General features: G+C 41.1%; 1 protein-coding gene across 1 annotated transcript in view; it reads right to left on the reverse strand.

The window, feature by feature from the left end:
* The window catches only part of LOC147112631 (intersectin-2-like), a 237,843-nt gene that overhangs the window by 77,271 nt on the left and 141,059 nt on the right, over positions 1–19,513 (reverse strand). The window contains exons 12-17 of the mRNA XM_085998202.1: positions 13,849–13,989; positions 12,681–12,768; positions 12,165–12,304; positions 7,689–7,769; positions 2,305–2,444; positions 460–914 (exon numbers count right to left, since the gene is read on the reverse strand). Of these exons, the coding sequence (XP_085854328.1) occupies positions 460–914; positions 2,305–2,444; positions 7,689–7,769; positions 12,165–12,304; positions 12,681–12,768; positions 13,849–13,989 (1,045 nt within the window). The remainder of the gene's footprint in view (positions 1–459; positions 915–2,304; positions 2,445–7,688; positions 7,770–12,164; positions 12,305–12,680; positions 12,769–13,848; positions 13,990–19,513) is intronic.

A 19,513-nucleotide genomic window follows, 5' to 3' on the forward strand; every position in this document is an offset into this window, starting at 1 on the left:
AGTTATAAAGAAAGAACTTGCAGTTATATAGCACATTTCACGACCTCAGGACGTCCCAAAGCGCTTCACAGCCAATGAAACTTTTTTTGTAGTGTAGTCACTATTGTAATGTAACCTGTGGCAGCCAGTATGTGCACAGCAAGGTCCCACAAACAGCAATGTATAATGACCAGATAATCTGTTTTAGTGATGTTGGTTGAGGGATAAATATTGGCCAAGCCATCGCACAAACAGCCTTGCTCTTTTTCGAATAGTGCCATGGGATATACTGTGTCCACCTGAGAGGGCAGATGGGGTCTTGGTTTAATATCTCTTCTTAAAGAATGCAATTCCGACAGTGCAGCACTCCCTCAGTACTGCACGGATATGTCAGCCTGGATAATGTGCTCACATCTCTGGAGTAGGATGACTCGGAAGCGAGTACATTAGACTGTTCTAGTGAGGACCTAATATATTTACCTTCTTTCCTTGATCCATACATTGGTTTATCATCAAAATGTTTCAAGAGGTCTTTCAATTTATCTTGCACATCAGTCTTTGAATGACGTTTCTCAGACTCATCTCGTTTTATTGCTTCCTGTCTTTTCTTTTCTTCTTCATGCTGGTGTTTTTCCTCCGCTTCTCTTAGAATCTGAGCTCTCCTTTTTCCTTCTTCTTCATGCCAACGCTTCTCTTCGGCTTCTCTTTGAAGCTGTGCAAGTCTCTTTCTTTCCTCTTCTTCATGACGCCGCTTCTCCTCAGCCAGCCTTTGTGCTTCTATTTCCCTTTGCCTGGCAGCAGATTCCTCGGTTTTCCTATTTTCTTCTTCACGGACTTTTTCTTGGAGTCGTTCTTTCTCCAGCTTCCGCTGCCTTACCTCCTCTTCTCTTTTGACTTTTAATTTCCAAAGATTTTCTTTTTCTTGCATTGCTTTTCTAAAAAAAAGTAGACAAACTTATTATAACTTTGTTTCTTAACCTGTCCCATTACCATCTCCTTCTGCCTTGAATATCTCAATGTCTCTTAACTTCTCCTGCCTTCTATCCTATCACAGACCTTCCCTTTTGTTCTTTCATTCCCTCCCCCCTTTCCCAGCCCCTCCACTTGCTTAAAAATCTGTTCCATTTCCTGCTTTTTTTCCACTTCTGACGAAAGGTCATCGACCTAAAACGTTAACTCAGTTTCTCTCTTCACAGATGCTGCCTGACCTGCTGAGTATCTCCAGCATTTTCTGTTTTTATTTCAGATTTCCAGCATCTGCAGTATTTTCTTTGTGTTATTATAACTTCATGCTGCAGAATCACTTATGATGAACGCAGGTCAGCCCAGTTATAATCTCCAGTCTTGACTTGCATCCAAAGCATTGGAGAGATTTACAAGTTTTTGGCTGGATCACAGGATAGTGCACTTTGTGCCAACAGTGCACACCAACTTGTTTTATTGTTGGGGGGATGGGGTGGAGGGGGGGGGGGGAGGGTGGTGAAGAGGGAGAAAGAGAAAGTATGAATGAGAAAGTATGAATGAGAAAAGACAGGAGGGGGGAAAAAACCCGACTGGACAAGTTCTTTGTAGAGACAGATGGGCCAAACACCAGTACAGTGGAAACTACTGTGCCCCGAACTCTCCCACCCTCCGGACTAAAGGGAAAAGCTGCACTGTAAGTGACAGACAGCATCAGGGTATTTTTTAAGTACGCAACATGGTACATTCAAACTAAATTATCTATAGCTTATAAAGATCAACATGTTATTAACATACAGATATAAATAGTGACTATTTCAATAACATGTCATTCTCCATGTACCATGAAATTTATTTCTGGATCAATAGCAACTTTCAGCCAGGGTATTTGGCAGAGTTTTTGTGGAGCAATTTCTTCTGATAGCGAGGGGATGAATGATCCATACTGGACTTTTCAAGCACAGTATCTGCTGAGTCAATCATGAAGTAGCATTGGTGGTAACTAATCTACCATCTTTGCTGGAGAAAGAGACGAGAGGCAAGAGGCAAAGCAGGTTTAGAATTATAAGCAGAAGCATTCAGGAAGACCTCAGCCAATGAGTCAAAACATCCTGTAGCAATTTCTATCAATTCTTTTTTAATTTATCTCACCTTCACTCTCACTCTTGACCCTTCATCTAGGCTTCTCAATTTAAAAAACAGATATATGGATCATTCATGGTGACCATAAGCATTTCTAAAATCAACAATGCTTCAGGATTAAAAAGACTGGAGTGCTTCTTTAGAATTCAAGAACTTTCAACTACAATCTTTGGAAACAAAAGTTTAATCTTTAAGCATTAAAAAAATCACAGACAAATTCACCTCATAGCATCCTCCTCTTCCCTTTTTTTCCTCGTTAGTTCTTCACCTTTTTTTCTTTCGATTGCTTGAATTTTATCATCTTTGATTCGATAGAGCTGCTCCAGGGCAAACTGCTGTTTGCTGTAGCTTTCCCGTAGTTCCTGTTTAATTATACAAAGCAACGTAACTGCTGCTGAATGCTCTCTCTTTTTAGCTGCTATTAACATAAATTAGTCTAAAAGTGCAAATGGCACATGCATCTTACAACAACCACCGAGATGGAAATGCTGAACGTGCACAGGTATGACCCTGCACTCATTGCAGCCACCGCTTGCTGCACACAGACTGAATATTAAAAGTAATCAGATTTCAGGCATCGCAGCCATATATCTCTCAATTTATTACATTATCTGTACAAATGCAGTTATCGAGTTAACTGTTTAGGAAAGTGTATTATAATATTAACAAAAGACGTAATTTAATTAAACTGCACAGAAAATGGTACAGATCTTCAGAGCATGAGGAGGAAGGGGAACTTTCAGACTTAGTAGTTTCAGGACAATATTTACTTCCATTGATTTGGGGGTATAGGCGGTCTGGGGATATGGTAGCATAGTGGTTATGTTACTGGGCCAATAATCCAGCCATTGTCTGTTCAAAATCAAAAACATTGAGAAATTGAATTCAGTTTAAAAAGAAATCTGCAAATAAAAAGTTAGTGACCATGAAACGGTTGGGATTGTCGTTAAAAACCCAACAAGTTCATTAATGTCCTTTAGGGAAGGAAAACTGCCATCAATACGTCTAGCCTAAATGTGACTCCAGTCCCAAACCACTATAGTCGATTCTTAACTACCCTCCGAAGTGGCCTAGTGAGCCACTCAGTTGTATGAAACCGCTACCAGAGGTTTAAGCAGGCGGTTCACCATAACCTTTTCAGGGCAACTATGGATGGGCAATAAATGCTGGCTTTGCCAGCAACGTCCTTTTCCCTGGAATGAAAAAAAAAAGAATATTCCCAAGGTAACTTTGTTGACAATGCATGTGGATTCCAAGCCCCCGCCCCCCCACCATGTCAAATCTATTTCAAATTACATTCACTTTGGTTAGTTTAAATTATTTAGATTCAGGGCCTTACAATAGTTTTTTTTTAATTGAACAAGACACATTTTAACATTAACAAGTCGCAACACTCCAACTAAGCCATATAACTTAATGCTAACTCATTACAAAGTTTAAATTATCAGTTATTTTACACATTCATAGTAAATGCAGCCTGCACTCTATATAGCTTTAGGATGTTTATGCAAACTGGGTTGTTGTACTACTGAAACTATATGGCTTCAGGCTAAGTAGTTAGGTTAAATTATTATAGGCATATAATACAGCATAGCACACAAGTTCCAATTCTGAATGTTAGAAACGGTACAGTATATTACCCTTCACCTACCACAAAAAATAACCAATTAGCTAGTTCCACCACACTAATCTTCAGTGTGGAAGGATACTGCTGCATTTATAGCATGGACTGAATACATCCTGATCTCTGATTTAGGATGCTGTTGATGGCATTTAATATATTAAGGTGCAACTGCAATGAAGAAACTTGTAAGTTGTTGTTTAAGCTTTGCTTCCGAGTTATTAACATTACTTGAATTTGGAAATAAATGATTACCATCCTTTACTTAAAAGTTGGACCATCAAAATAAAATCTCTCCAAGGATGGTTTTGTCAATCCTGTATCAAATCAACACTACTCTCAGTGATGCTTAGTCAGAGAGTATGCTTTAAAAATGTGTATTAGATGGCCTTACAAGGTGGGATGTGTTAGAATTTGACTGGGGCGGCCGGTAAGAGCAAGCTGAGCAAGAATTGTATTAAGCAAGTTACAGGTTTACCAAGGGCTAAGCCTTCTGATTTTAGGCTTAAATCTAATAATTGCACCCACAAGGATGAATTCCAAAATTCGGGTTAAACCCAGTATGGAGCTGGAAACACTGGCATATTTCAATTTATATGCAGCTATTTTCTTGATTTGGTGAAGGCAACACTTTATCTTCTCTCTGTACCGGCCACATAGTGTGTGCCATCACTAAGATGGCTGACTGAAGTGCTAATAATGATGCACACTGAGACAGTTGTAACTGTTTATTAATTACAGCCTTTATTTGTTTCCTTCCAAATTGTTTTGCTGTATTTTGAATGCAATTTTCAGTTAAAAATACAACCAAATGTTTACAATCAGAAATCTTAGAAAAGCCTAAGTTTTCTGATTATAAAGATTCGGTTGTAGTTTGAACTGAAAATCACTTAATTGCTTGTGGGTAATTTCATGCATTTTTTTAACTCAAATTCATGAAAAATAAAAAGTCAAAATCAGAAGGCCGACCAATAGTCACACACTCCCCAAGCCCAGCAAATGATTGGTTAACTGCATTAAAATTTCTTCACACAAAAGGGCAGAATTCCAGGAAATGAGTTTAGGATGAAAAGTTCTAAGATTATATACATTTCCTTCATTTTAATTTTAACAGAAGTTTGCCTTCAGCGGCCAAGGCCCTAAGCTCTGGAATTCCCTCCCTAAACCTCTCCTCCTTTAGGACGCTCCTTAAAACCTCTCTCTTTGGCTAAGCTTTTGGTCATCTGCCCTAATATTTCCTTATGTGGCTCGGTGTCAAATTTTGTTTTATAATGCTCCTGTGAAGCACCTTGGGATGCTTTACTACGTTAAAGGCGCTATATAAATACAAGTTGTTGTTGGTGTTATGCGAGTCTTGGTGTTATGCGAGTCTTGTACTAATGTCTAATGATGGAAAAAAATACAAATTTTGAAGGTTGCAGATAACTTGTAGTACTTAAAAAGATAAATTTATTTCTAAAACAATGCACCAAATACACAGTTTGGATAAATGATGCAGTATCAGTTGCTATTTAGGGGTTGGATTACAGTTCTGTAAATGCACCGTTGCTTTTTAATTTCAGATTTATTAATCCTCGGGCTCAGTAAGTTTCTGCTCTGGTCCACATTTTTCTAAAACTGAATCAAGTTACTTTTTTTTTCTGGTGCAGTTATAATTTACCCAGCTTATTGCAGGAATATCTAAAACTGTGTGCCAACAGCAAGTGATGGGAGAATGTCCACTAACCATCTTCTAATGGATAAACACTTTATTCAGCATGAAACTACTTCATACTTCACATTGTTGAAGCAAACATTACACGCAAGTCTTCATTAAAAAACAATGGCCCCAATTTTCCCTTTGACATCTTGCTGCTAACACTACTCCAGTTGCTACTAAGCCATTTTACAAACCATCAAAGATTTGCATTGGCTTTGTCCAAGGATTCTTTCACATTCGACAAGTGGCAAAGCATCTGAATGGCTCCAGGGTGTCTGACAACATAGCAGGACCACAATCTTTGTACATTTTTATTCAATGTGCCCTTTTTCCGATGAGAAATTACCACAGAAGGAAGGACATTTAGAAAAAAAATTGGTTTTCCTCATGAATTACTAAGTCCAGTAATAATCTTTCAACCCCCAAAAAGCAATCTGCAATATTGGCATCTTATTTTACCAAGGAAGTCTGTGTCTAATTTTCCCTTTGACACACCCTTCAAAACAGCAATAGAAACAGCGGCAGTGTTTCATTAAAAACTTCTGTGTCGACAATTAGACACTCCTCCCTCCCTCCCCCCACCGCAGAATTTCCAAATGCAGCCAAGTTACCAGAGCTACATGGAAGGGATAGAGGGAAAAAACAATCAGTGGACAAAACACCTCAGCTGCTCTCACTGACTTCTTGGAAGACCTTTGCAACACTTTAAAGGCAGCAACCTGGGAGCAGCTCCCCTCCCCACTCATCAGCCAAAGATTGGTTGGCTGGGATGGGAGGGATTAATGGGAAAGGGCCCAAGATCATTTCCAGAATTGGCTCAATAGCAGCACAGAATACATCGTCTTTGTTTCATTATTTGCTAGCAGCACTGCCATTTTGGATTGTACTGCACAAAAGTAAACTTCACTGTCACAGAGGGAAAAATTGAAGCCAATGTGTAAATACTTCAATACAAGCAGAACAGCAAGAAAAAACAAAATGAAAATCTGAGATTAATAAGGTTGTTAAATGAAAACACAAAGATAGAAAGCATTAGTAAACCTAGTTTAGAAAACATAGCAGCAAGCAATGAAGTATGACTGAATAGAGCAAATGGTATGCAACAATGGACTTCTATAGGAATTGGAAAGTATGGATTGTGCTTTACTGCTTACTGTCATTTTGTTAATATACCACAGGCACTGCATTCCAGAGAGGAAAAAATACGGTGAATAGCTCCCCATCTTCAAAGGATACTGGACCGTGTTCAACAGCACTTATGGTCTTCATCCTCAATTATAAGCAATTATAACTCACTGGTTACCACTGACTCTACCAGCACAGTCACATTCAGGCTCAAAGAAACTTTGCAGGACATTCTATCTACATTCTTATCAAGATCTCTCCAAATAATTAGTTATCTTAAAAGCACTAAAGTAACAATGCAGACATTTAGGATTTTTATTAGTATAAACATGTTTAGAGTTCACAATCTGTTTTGTATTAGTTTACTCCTGACCATACTGTGCACTATTGGTTCATCTGTCAGGACCCAGTGGATTATAGTGTCATTACCGATTTAGTGTTGATTTGTGGGTAATCTTATGCTGTTCATCTACACCCACTAGGAGCGGACATGAGATGGCACCAAACTCATTTTATATGGAACCTTTACAAAGGAGACCATCTTTCTTGAAGTGAAAGGGCATATAGCCATGATTTCCTATATTCGAATATTAGTGATTTGCCAATGTGGCAAAATTCATAGTGAAGTGTTTTGTTTCTCAAAAGTTGCAACCACTAGTGTCTGACAAATACTCTGATTGCAGTCTGCAATAGACCAGAATGTGTCTAACTACAGTTGTGGTTCTTATCATCATGCCTCCCAGGAACCATATGGGTTAAAAACAAAATGTGGAAAACAAAGCCCGGTCCCACTAATTTTAAGAATATGCAGCTTCCTTATGTGAAATTGGGAAACACAACCTGTATTATTTTTATTATAAAATAGATATTCAAATATGTGCAAGTTCTTTCTAATCATACACAGACTCACAACGGATAATGAATGCTGTTGTGCCCAGAGGCCCTGTGCGACTGCAATTTGTTTACTGATCAAGCTGGATGTCTAAACAGATCATTCCACTTGTTAAATAAAGAAGCCCCTGAAAGATTTCTGGAGAATGCTTAAAATCTTGGTCATGTGCACTGAGGATATATCATCAATAAAGCACAAATGGATAAATGACTACAGAAACAGTAATACATGAAAGCAGGAAGAGAATAAGACATTTTTCAGCAAATAACCTTCAATAAAAGGAACAAGCTGCTGAGACAGCCCAGCAGAGAGAGAAGGCACTCAAGTACAAAGTCGTCCAATTCCTCACACTGTAAGATAACAAAGTAGGGGAAAAAATAAACAAAAGATCAGTTGTTCACTGAATGTGGCCAACAACAGAATATGCTTAAGGACTGTATTATAAAGAAAAGGAAAGAAGCATGTAAAAAAATTCAAACCTCTCTCAACTGGTCCTCAAATTCAACATTGGATTTCCAATAGGACTTTGCACCTTCAAATTTCACCCAAACCAGCAGTACAGTGTATTAATTTAACAAACTAACCCATTTAATGTATTAACAGTAAATGGGCCAATGATTCCACCAATTGTCCCAATTTACATTGAATTCACCATAACCTCCAAGTCTGCGAAGAGAACAAAAAGGCAGGAGTTTCAAGGTCAGGTCATACTTTTTGAACTTTTAAAAAAAAAGTAATGTCATTCACTCAAGAGTGAAATTTGAATGATTTGTACAGAAAATTGAAAGCTTCTACAAAATGTATAAATGAACATACCAAGTTATATTAACATATTTGTTACAGCGGCTAATGAAAAATACATTGTATATTTTGGAAGCCCATACACGTCAAACCAGAAAGCTCATAAGAGCTGACCAATACTTCAAGGCGCTGACAATCCAAAAGCTCCCCTAAATATAGGCCAATGGAACATTAAGACAAATTAGAAGTGACTTAATTTTAGTATCAAATATGATAAGGTATTGCATAGTAAACATATCACAGGCCTACATGTAAACATATGCCATAGATAAATTATGTAATGGCCCAGAAATTCCATTCGCAGCCCTCCTGCGGGCGGACGGCTGTGATTTGGAAAAATCTCTGCCTGGACCGGAGGGCTCCCGGGAGGCGCAGAGTTCCATTGCTGGGCCTCTCCAAACTGCCGGTGTGCAGGGCCCACGTATCCCAAGGGGCGCAGGTAGTTCACAGCGTCCCTGGGATCACGTGGGCCATGGGGAGCCAATCAGAGCAGGGAATCTCCAGTCATAGATTTGACAGGAAGACCTGTCAAATCTATGAAGGGAGATCACCCCCAATACACAAGTAAAACTTCAAATAATTTTTTTTTTTTTTTTTTTAAATCACATTTTAAAAATGACTATAAATTAACTATTTTAAACAAAAATGTAAATTTTTGAAAAAAATAATTAAAGTTTTCAACGGGGCTACAAATAAACTTACCTTTCTTTAAAGTATTTTAAAATGATAAATCAGTGGAAATGTTTTTTTAAACTTTCTTCAACTCTTGGCCTGGTAAAAGCAGGCCTTGCACCTGCTTTTACAGGTGCAAGAATTGTAAGTGTTTCCTGCGGGCGGAGGGTCTCCAAAAAACGGAACTATCCGCCTGCAGAGGCCCTGCTCCATGGCAGCTGGAGGATCTGTCAAGAGCTTCCTTGACAGATCGGAAATGCCGGTTTCCAGCGCATGCGTAGTGCATGCCTGAAAGCGGCATTTCTGATGACCCTACGGGTGAGTACACAGCGCGTACTCACCCTTAGGGATCGGATTTTCTGTCTCAATATAAATATACATCTATATCTATATCTATGTAATATAAATATAGTAATGGGATAAATATAGTAATAGTAACTTATTGAATTAGACATATTAACATAAGATTACATTCAATAGCTTACTGCTGTAAGGAACTCTTAACAATTAGTTGAATTATAGGACAGGAGAACCAAGTTGATGTTAAAAGTTTTGATATGGTCAATCACCCTTTACAGAAGAAATTTTTTTGAGACACTAGCTTATGCATCTAAACATTATTAATACTATATTCCTCCAGTTAACACATTTAATCTTTGCACAATTCCTGATGTACCCTTTTTCAAACAAAATGTCAAAGATAAAATGAAACAGTAGTGCCATTATAGATCCCGTCTGCCCACTCCCCAAAGTCTTCAAAAAGTGCCCACTTGCCCACTCCTTGGCTTGGAATCCCAGTGTCCCTCCTGTTTGAGGCTGACGAGTCTCTCTGTGCCAGCCCCTGCTTTACAGGTCAGGTCAATCCCCTCTCGCCAGCCTGATTCATTTTCTCTCTGTCTCAAGCAGTACAGTTAGTAACTAAGTGGATCTTTTCTCTGTGTGTTTAATGGCCTACCCCAAGCCTAGTTTATCCCCTTACATGAGGACATTTCTCTACCTTACTCTCTAATTCTCTATCCCTTTCAATCTCAGTCTCCTGCATACTTTCCCTCTATGTGATTCAGTGCTATTCTATTATTCTTCCCTTCATCATTTCCCCTCGTTAGTTTTGTCTCTGTACTGTCCTGCTTTCTCTATTTCTCTTTGTTGCCCTCCCTTACTCTGATCTTCTCGGATAACCATTCCCGTATCTGTTACTCTCCCATTTTCTCTTTCTGTATTTGTCGCTCTCTTCTCCTTTCCTGTTTGAACTTTGTCTCCTTTTTGCTGTTCATTTCTGCTCTTGCATTGGTGGGACAACTTAAAAATGGTTTTATCTTGCAACTGGCTACGACAGTCCAGAATTCATGACCACAATAATTAGTCCCACTGGATTAATCTCCATTTATTCAGAGTTCTGGATGTAATCAAACAGCATAACTTGTCGCATTTATAGAAAACTTCCTGAAAGTACTTCCCCAGCTAGAGAAACCTGCTCCAACAGTAGAATGGGCACATTGTACACTCATCTGATGAGAGTTGCCCATGAGTGTTCGTTATCCAGCTGCTCAACTTTCAATACAAGGAGCTTATACTTAGGAAAGCAGAATCCTCGACATAACTGCTACATTTCAATTTTTTTTACCTCTTACCAGAGTTGCTCAAAGACTGCAAGGTTTTTGGCTCCTTCAAAACAATTCAAGGAGTTGAAGAGATCCAGCATGAGACGGTTTTAAAATGGATTAATAATCAGGAGCAGATCCTTTACTGGTGTGCAGATAGCAGAGGCCTTTTTGGAGAGGAAATCTTTTTGCTCCAGCCTAGTCATCTGTGCTTCTCTGTCTCCTTACCCACCCTGACCACATTACTGTTCTGCTGAGTTCTGGAGCCGCGCGATGCGGTAGAATACATGCATTAAAAAGTGAGAGTGGTGGGACAAGCCATACAAATGGTCAAATGTGGACAATGAGGACATGAGGTTTCAAATACTGAGTGTAACCACGTAAAATGCAGACGGTTGGCATATAGAGATAGTCAGCATAACAAGGATGTCTATAATACATTTTCTCTATTTACTCTATCAAAACCTCTCATCATCTTGACAAACTCTACTAGGTCACCTCTTAACCTTCGGTGTTCCAAGGAGAACAGTCCTAACTTTTCCAACCTCTCCTCATAACTCAAGTCCCTCATCCCTTGTAAACCGCCGCTGTACTCATTTCAAAGGCCTTTGTATCTTTCCTGAAGTGTGGTGCCCAGAATTGTTCACAATACTCTAGCTGAGGCCTAACTAGTGATCTATAAAGATCTAGCATGATCTCTTTGCTTTTATATTCTATTCCTCTATTTATAAACCCAAGTAGCATTTTTTTAAACCACCGTATCAACTTGCCCTGCCACCTTTACTGGTCAGTTCAGTTGCAATCTGATCTTTTGAAGGTGTAATGAAATTTCAACAATGGCAGTGTTGTCATTTAGAGCGGCGGACATAGCTTTGTGGATGCATTACCCCAGATGGCATTTTCCCAACGGCAGCGTGATCGGGAAAGATACCAAGTAGAGATCACATACTTCTGGGGAACGTGAGAAACTGCGTGGGTGGCCCTTTATATTGAGATCCTAGTGAAAGGTCAAGGCCTACAGTGCAGGATGCCACCAAGCTTGCCGAGTAGGAAAGAAGACCAAGTCTCCTTGAGACATTCGTAAAGATCTCCTAAAAGTCAACTCAAAGCTGGCTTTGGCAGAGTAAGCAGGCAATTTCTGTACCCCCTTGGCTCAGAGCTGAAAAGGGGATGGGAAAAAATACATTTAAAATGAGGGAAAAGATTAAGGAAGAGAGAAGAATGCAAACCAACAATAATGTAAAAGCCCAACAGTGAAATATATATTCCATCTCAAACAAAATAAAAACATTTGTTCAGTTGGCTCAGTGGGTAAATGCACCACATGGAGTGATACTGAATTACACAGATCAGGAAGGTCCCAGATTCAATCCCATCTTTGTCTAGTTAGCTGAGCTCAGCAGGAGCAGCGGTAGGAATACTAAAATTGGTCTCCGCATCCGTGGGCTGGAGAGACAAAAATAAAATCAAGCAAGATTCCAGGTTCTGATTGCAATCCATCATCCAGCTAGAAAATACACTTTTTAAGGAGAGGAGGGAGAAGGGGGAATATTTGTTCAAAAGGACTGTCCAGTTTAAAGCTCAAGAAATGGAATTAAAATTTAGAAAGACTGCAACTTCCTTCCAACTCATGTGCAGGGCCACTTGTTAATGACACTGCTTGGATATTACCTTCAGTTGGCTGTTAAAAGCATCCATTTCGGAAAGTTTGTCAGCTGTCTCTTTCTCCAGTTCCTTCAGCTGTTGGCGAAGTCGTTCACAAGATTCTTTCCTTTCTGTGTGGTGCCGATTCAACAGCACGACACTTGTATCTGAAGAAAATGAATTTTATTAAATTTGGAGACCTTGAAGATATATAAATCAGTTTTGCTTTAGACATACAAGAGTGCAATGACTAGCCACTGTTGAGCTTAAGGAAGTCTTCTGCTTCCTCCTGAAGTTATCCAAGTAATTGTGGGAGGTAGTGCAAGCTGTTAAGGTACACCCGAGACATCCAGAATGGTCCTTGGTTCCGTCATTCTATTTATGCAGCTAATCGCCCCAATAGTGAGAACACTGGCGTCCATTCGTGTTGATCTGCCTCAACTTGTGAAGCAAATCTGTCCATATGGCAAATTGGCACAAACTCTTATGAAAAATAAAGTACAAGTAGAATGAACAAGCTTTTAAAGAATGTGACATACTCACTCTGGACAGAGTTGGGCTGAATTTGTTTTATTTGGTCACTCAGTGTCTGCTTTTCAGGAATTAGCTGACTCAGCATATTCTGACACTCCTACAAGAACGCACACACACACACAATAATGAACATTTTTCAATTGGTTTGAAGAAAAACATTAGTAAAGCAACATTCGGAAATAATTTTAATGCAAACCTAAAAGGCTGCAGGGTATTCTCAGAAATATTTCAGCATGTTTCAATTAAAGCAAACTGTCTGCTGTGGATCTGAGCTCCTATGTCACCAGTCTGTCTGGTTTGCTTTCCACTTGTCTCCATGCTGTCCTCCATTCATTCTCCCTGATTAACTGTATTATGCCCATGTCAATATCCTACTCCATCCATCTCCACTCCTTTCCTGATACCAACACAGATTCATTGGCCTCAATATTAACCCTGCTTCCACGACAGGCAGGCAGGAGAGGGCCGAGAAGGGGAGGGGGGATAAAAAGTGAAATTCGCAGAACCCAACCCCAACACGCCGCGCACATGCCCACCAGCATTTTCATGCCATGGATATCGGGGTGTCTGAGTATCCCGCTATGGAGAGGCGGGATGCTTAACATGTTTAAATCAGGCTCCTACAGTGCAATTGGCCCGATTTGAAATGAACTGGTGCTGCAAAATTGGCCCTTGCGAATCAATATATTACCATTCAGTAGCATACATAAAAGATTTGAAATTGTTAGCCTTACTCAAGAGAATTCATCAGATTTGAGTAAATACAGGAAACTTTTGATTTACCGGCACCTAAATAACTGGAAATCTCGGTTAACTGGCAAAATTCAGGAGTAGGTTCAGGTAAGTTTTACTTCATATTGTACTTGCCTTCCTCGATCTGTTGCTGTGCAAGGGTGTGGCTGCAGCTGTTGCTAAGCTACAGAGACGCTTGGAACTTGTGGCCATTGTTCTGCACTTGTTGCTAAGCAACAGGGTTTGTTGCTTTATACGGAGCTGTCAGCTCTCCGTATCTTTTACTATAGCTCTCGGTTATCTGGAATTTTTGATGAACCGGCACCACGTCAGTCCCGTCGGTGCCGGATAAAAAAAAGTTTCCTGTATACTACTTTGACAATGTTTTAAAATACAAGCGAGTCAACCACACCAAGCTAGAAAAGAAATAAAGAGAGGCCAGTACCTGGAGCTGTTGCTGTAAAAGGTTCACTTCTGTTCGCCTCCGGTCATGCTTTCGATTTATGAGATCAAGTTCATTTTTTTGAACTTCCTTTCTGCTTTGGACTTCCTGCACTCTGCTCGAGACGTTTTGCTGCTTCTCACTCTGAGACAGATTAGAGTTATAGTTACATTTAGGTGCAAAAAATTGAAAACACCAACAGTAACTGCACTGAGTCAAGAAAAATTACAATGGCACCACATCTATGTGAACCTCAGGCAGGGCCAACTGACTGCACCTCCATGCCACATAGTAATAATCAGAAGATGTACATAATTGCTTTTGTAGGTTTAGCTCAGTTGGCTGATATTGTCGCTTCAGTTGGATAACCTGCTCTATTTACCCACAAGTTGGCTAATCTTGGGGGGAAACTACACTCAGAGCAATTTTATTCTTTCAATGGTAATTTTTTTAAATGCTGTTTCCACTTGCATTACTGGGGGGGCGACTCAGACAAGGGGTTGCAATTCCACCCTACAATGTATTGCATTAGATGTCCTCACAAAAAATGGTTATATCAGATGCACAAAAAACAACTTATAGCTGTGTATTCATTTTTAGACTGTTAACGGAAAGAAGTTTGAAAAAGTATTCTTTACTTTTGAGAAATATTCCGTACAACCTTGAAAGGAGTGAAGTAAACAGCTTCACCTCGTTAGTTGAATTGGAATTCATGAACTTAGCAGCATAAACTGGTCATTACACTCGGTTGCTCACCAAAGTTTTTTTTTACTTTTCTCAACAGAATTGAGATTGTCAAGCACACCTAATGTTTACACATTATTCTGATTTATTTGACAGGGCTTAACTGTGTCCAGTGGATATCAGCAAACTCTGTAAACACTGCATGTCTTTCAGAATCTGATCTTACCTAGAAAGACAGAGGGCTTGCATTTAAAACAGCAGTTTCAGCAGATTAATTTTGAACAAACAAACATAAACAATAAACTTTAAGACGGTTGGCATCAAATTTTCAGGGACCAATATCCCACAACTATGTTGCATACAATTTATGTAAAATTAGATCGTTTTCTGGTAATACGTATATTCAAGAAGGGGGGATAGAACATGTCCTGGGAATTATAGACCAGTCAGCTTTACATCAGTGGTGGGAAAAATAATGGAATCCCTACTAAAGGAGAAAACAGAAGAACATCTAGAAACCAAAAATATAAGGAATAGTCAGCGTGGATTTCAAAAAGGAAAGTCTTGCTTGACCAACCTTATTGAATTTTTTGAAGAGGTAACAGAGTGAGTAGACAGTGGTAATGCAGTAGATGTAATTTATCTGGATTTTCAAAAGGCCTTCGATAAGGTACCCCATAATAGACTGCTGAACAAGGTCAAAGAATGCGGAGTCAGGGGACAAGTAGCAGAATGGATAGCTAGCTGGCTTCAAGACAGAAAGCAGAGAGTAGGGGTTAAAGGTAGCTATTCACAATGGCAGAAGGTGGGTAGTGGTATTCCACAAGGATCAGTGCCGGGACCACTGTTGTTCACAATTTACATTAACGATTTAGACTTTGGAATCAAAAACACAATTTCTAAATTTGCAAATTACATCATATGGGGGGGGGGGGGGGGGGGGGGATAGTCAATACTGACGAGGACTGCAACAAATTACAGGAGGACATTAATAAACTTGCAGAATGGGCATATCAGTGGCAAATGAAGTTCAACACAGATAAATGTGAGGTATTACATTTTGGTAGAAAGAATAAGGAGGTCACTTATTACGTGGAGGGTGCAAGTCTAGGTGGGGTAGAGAAACAAAGGAATCTCGGAGTACAAATACACAAATCACTAAAAGTTGCGACACAGGTTAGCAAGGCCATAAAAAAAGCAAACCAAGCACTCGGGTTTATTTTTTAGAGGGATAGAATTGAAAAGTAGGGAAGTTATGCTAAACCTATATCGAACCTTAGTTAGACCACACTTGGAGTACTGCGTAGAGTTCTGGTCGCCATATTATAAAATTGATATGGAGGCACTGGAGAGGGTGCAGAGAAAATTTACAAGGATGATACCAGAAATGTGAGGGTATACATATCAGGAAAGGATGAACAGGCTGGGTCTCTTTTCTCTTGAAAAAAGGGTGAGGGGTGACCTAATAGAGGTCTTTAAAATGATGAAAGGTTTTGATAGAGTGGATAGAGAGAATGGGCTGGATTTTGCCAATGGGGACCTTTTGGAGGCGGGACTCCCATTTGTCAGGTTTTAGTCCCACCTCCATCGACTTCTGGCTAACCCATGCTATTTTCCCTTGATTGACCTTGTTAAGCCCACCCAGCGGGCTTAGCAGGCCAATTAAGGGGAAGCCGGTTACAGAGAACGTCAGCGTATGACGTTTCATCTGTCAAAAGTTTTTGTGAAGCTCTGTGAAGCTTTCAAACACTGACATTCTATGTTGTTTGATGAGTCCTTGCATTCAAGACTCATCAAACCTCTTTTGTGAGCAGAAATTAGATGGCTGTTGCATCGGAGAATGCAGCAGCCATCTGTCATTTCTGCCGGTGAGATGAGAGACTCTCCGCATCCCCAACTGTTGAAGCCTGCAGGAATAAACAAAAGTAAGTGAACATTTTCTATCACTTTCCACTCACCTCGCCACACTTGAACCCATCACTTACCTCCACAGTGCACTTTTGCACCCCGCAGACTCCTGCAGACCCACTGCTCGCCCCGGTGACCCTGGCGGGGTTTCCAGACGTTAGGAAGCCCGCGCCTCTGGTGGCAAAATGGGGATAATCCTTTTAACTGCCTGTTAACTGGCAGTTAAGTAGCTGTAATCCCCTACCCATCTCGAGGAGATGGGTCCCGGCGCGGGTTGGCTACCCGCCTCCTGGGAAGATGGCACCGAGGCGGTTTGGGGGCGGGATAGTCACCCACCCCCAGATTCTGCCATTTTCCCAGCAGTCCCGCCTCCCCAGGGCTGAGAAAATCCAGCCCAATGTTTCCACTTGTGGGGAAGAGCATAACTAGAGGCCATCAATATAAGATAGTCACCAAGAAATCCAATAGGGAATTCAGAAGAAACTTCTTTACCCAAAGAATGGTGAGAATGTAGAGTGGTTGAAGCAAATAGTATAGATGCATTTAAGGGGAGGCTAGACATGCATATGAGGGAGAGGGAATAGAGGATTGTGCTGATAGATTTAGATGAGGAAAGATGGGAGGAGGCTTAAGTGGAGCATAAATGCCGGCATGGACGGGTTGGGCCAAATGGCCTGTTTCTGTGCTGTATATCCTATGTAAGATCACAGCTGTGTCTCATAAGCATTCATTTGAGCAGTTTCCATAAATATTCATTGAACTGTTCATTCTTTTTCAAAATGCGATGAGGATTCTTATACAATTTCTCAGAATATTTTTTGTTCTAAATAATTACAAAATGTTGAGAAATGTTGAGAATTAATTGAACACCATCCTGAGAGTTGTCACTTTTGGAAACTAGACTAACTTAAAATGTACGATAAACCACTGGCTGCGTTTTAAGGTCAACTGCTTACTTCACTGTTTTCAAACACTTCTATATCAGTGGGAGGGGGCTTTTCTTGCGGAACTTTTTACTTTCCTTTTAATATGTTCTCCTTTCCATTAACTTCTGATGTACATCCAAATATTGAAGATTCCAATTCAAACAGGGAGTTGTCTTTTCCACAACATATTGCAGGTTGAAACATAATCTTTCAATGTTGTTGAGCCTGTGGGGACCCAAAACTGATCCACTGTAATGTACTAGCCAATGACAGAATTTTATTTCTATAAAGAGCCCGTGCAGGCTGTAATGGCCATAGACACAATAGGTTGCATGAAAGTGAAGAAGTCAGAAGATACTATGACACACAACAAATTATGCAGAGAGGAGCACATGCCTGCAAGAGAGTCTATCTGATTTTCCATCCATAGTCTCAGTATTAGTTAAGTACAGCCAAAATAGACTCTGCACCAGGCACATGAAACAAGTTCCTATCTCGACTCTATCTTTTCTCCCCTTGTCCAGTCTCTTCCCACCTACATCCGCAACTCTTCGGACGCCCTCCGCCACTTTAAGTTTCCAGTTTCCCAGCCCCAACCGCTTCCTTTTCACCATGGACGTACAATCCCTCGACACCTCCATCCCCCACCAGGATGGCCTGAGGGCACTCCGCTTCTTCCTTGAACAGAGGCCCGTCCAGTCCCCATCCACCACTACCCTCCTCCGCCTGGTTGAACTTGTTCTCACATTGAACAACTTCTCCTTTGACTCCACTCATTTCCTCCAAATCAAAGGTGTTGCTATGGGTACCCGCATGGGTCCTAGCTATGCCTGCCTTTTCGTGGGATATGTGGAACACTCTTTGTTCCAGTCCTACTCTGGTCCCCTCCCTCACCTCTTTTTCCGATACATTGATGACTGTATCGGTGCCGTTTCCTACTCTCGCCCTGAACTAGACAATTTCATTCACTTTGCCTCCAATTTCCACCCTTCCCACTGGTCCATCTCTGACTCTTCCCTTCCTCGACTTCTCCGTCTCCATCTCTGGGGATAGGTTATTGACCAACATTCACTACAAGCCCACTGACTCCCACAGCTACCTGGACTACACTTCCTGCCACCCCGCCTCCTGTAAGGACTCTATTCCATTCTCCCAGTTTCTCCGTCTCCGCCGCATCTGCTCCAACGATGCCATCTTCCACACCAGTGCTTCCGACATGTCTTCCTTTTTCCTCAACCGAGGATTCCCCTCTACCATGGTTGACATGGCCCTCGACCGTGTCCGTTCTATCTCCCGCACTTCTGCCCTCACCCCTGCCCCTCCCTCACAGAACCACGATAGGGTTCCCCTTGTCCTCACCTTTCACCCCACCAGCCTCCACATTCAACAGATCATCCTCCGCCATTTCCGCCACCTCCAAAGTGATCCCACCACCAAACGCATCTTCCCCTCCCCTCCCCTTTCAGCATTCCATAGGGACTGCTCCCTCCGAGACACCCTAGTCCACTCCTCTATCACCCCCAGCACCCCTTCCCCTTCGCCTGGCACCTTCCTGTGTAAGCGCAGGAGATGTAACACCTGCCCTTATACCTCCCCCCTTCCCACTGTCCAGAGCCCCAAACACCCCTTCCAGGTGAAACAGCGATTTACTTGTACTTCTTGCAATCTAGTATACTGTATTCGCTGCTCATGATGCGGTCTCCTCTACATTGGGGAGAGCAAACGCAGATTGGGTGACCGTTGTGCGGAACACCTCCGTTCAGTCTGTAAGTGTGACCCCGCGCTTCCGGTCACCTGTCATTTTAATTCACCGCCCCATTCCCACTCGGACCTCACCGTCCTCGGCCTCTTGCATTGTTCCACGGAAGCTCACCGTAAACTCGAGGAACAGCACCTCATCTTCCGATTAGGCACTTTACAGCCTTCCGGACTCAATATCGAGTTCAACAATTTCAGATCATAACCTCGGCCCCTATTACATTTTTATTTATATATTTTATCCACACCTTTGGCTCCCCCCCCCCCCCCCCCAACTTTTCCTTTTTTTCCCTCTCTCCCACATGGCAGCTGTCTCCCATTCTGCCAGCACATTTCACACCTAATCTAGAGCTGTCTTTTGTCTCCACTAGTCCCATCACCATCTCATCTCG

Source organism: Somniosus microcephalus, chromosome 9, assembly GCF_052327205.1.
Source record: "Somniosus microcephalus isolate GS21.2 chromosome 9, FLI_Smic_1.0, whole genome shotgun sequence".
NCBI lineage: Eukaryota > Metazoa > Chordata > Chondrichthyes > Squaliformes > Somniosidae > Somniosus > Somniosus microcephalus.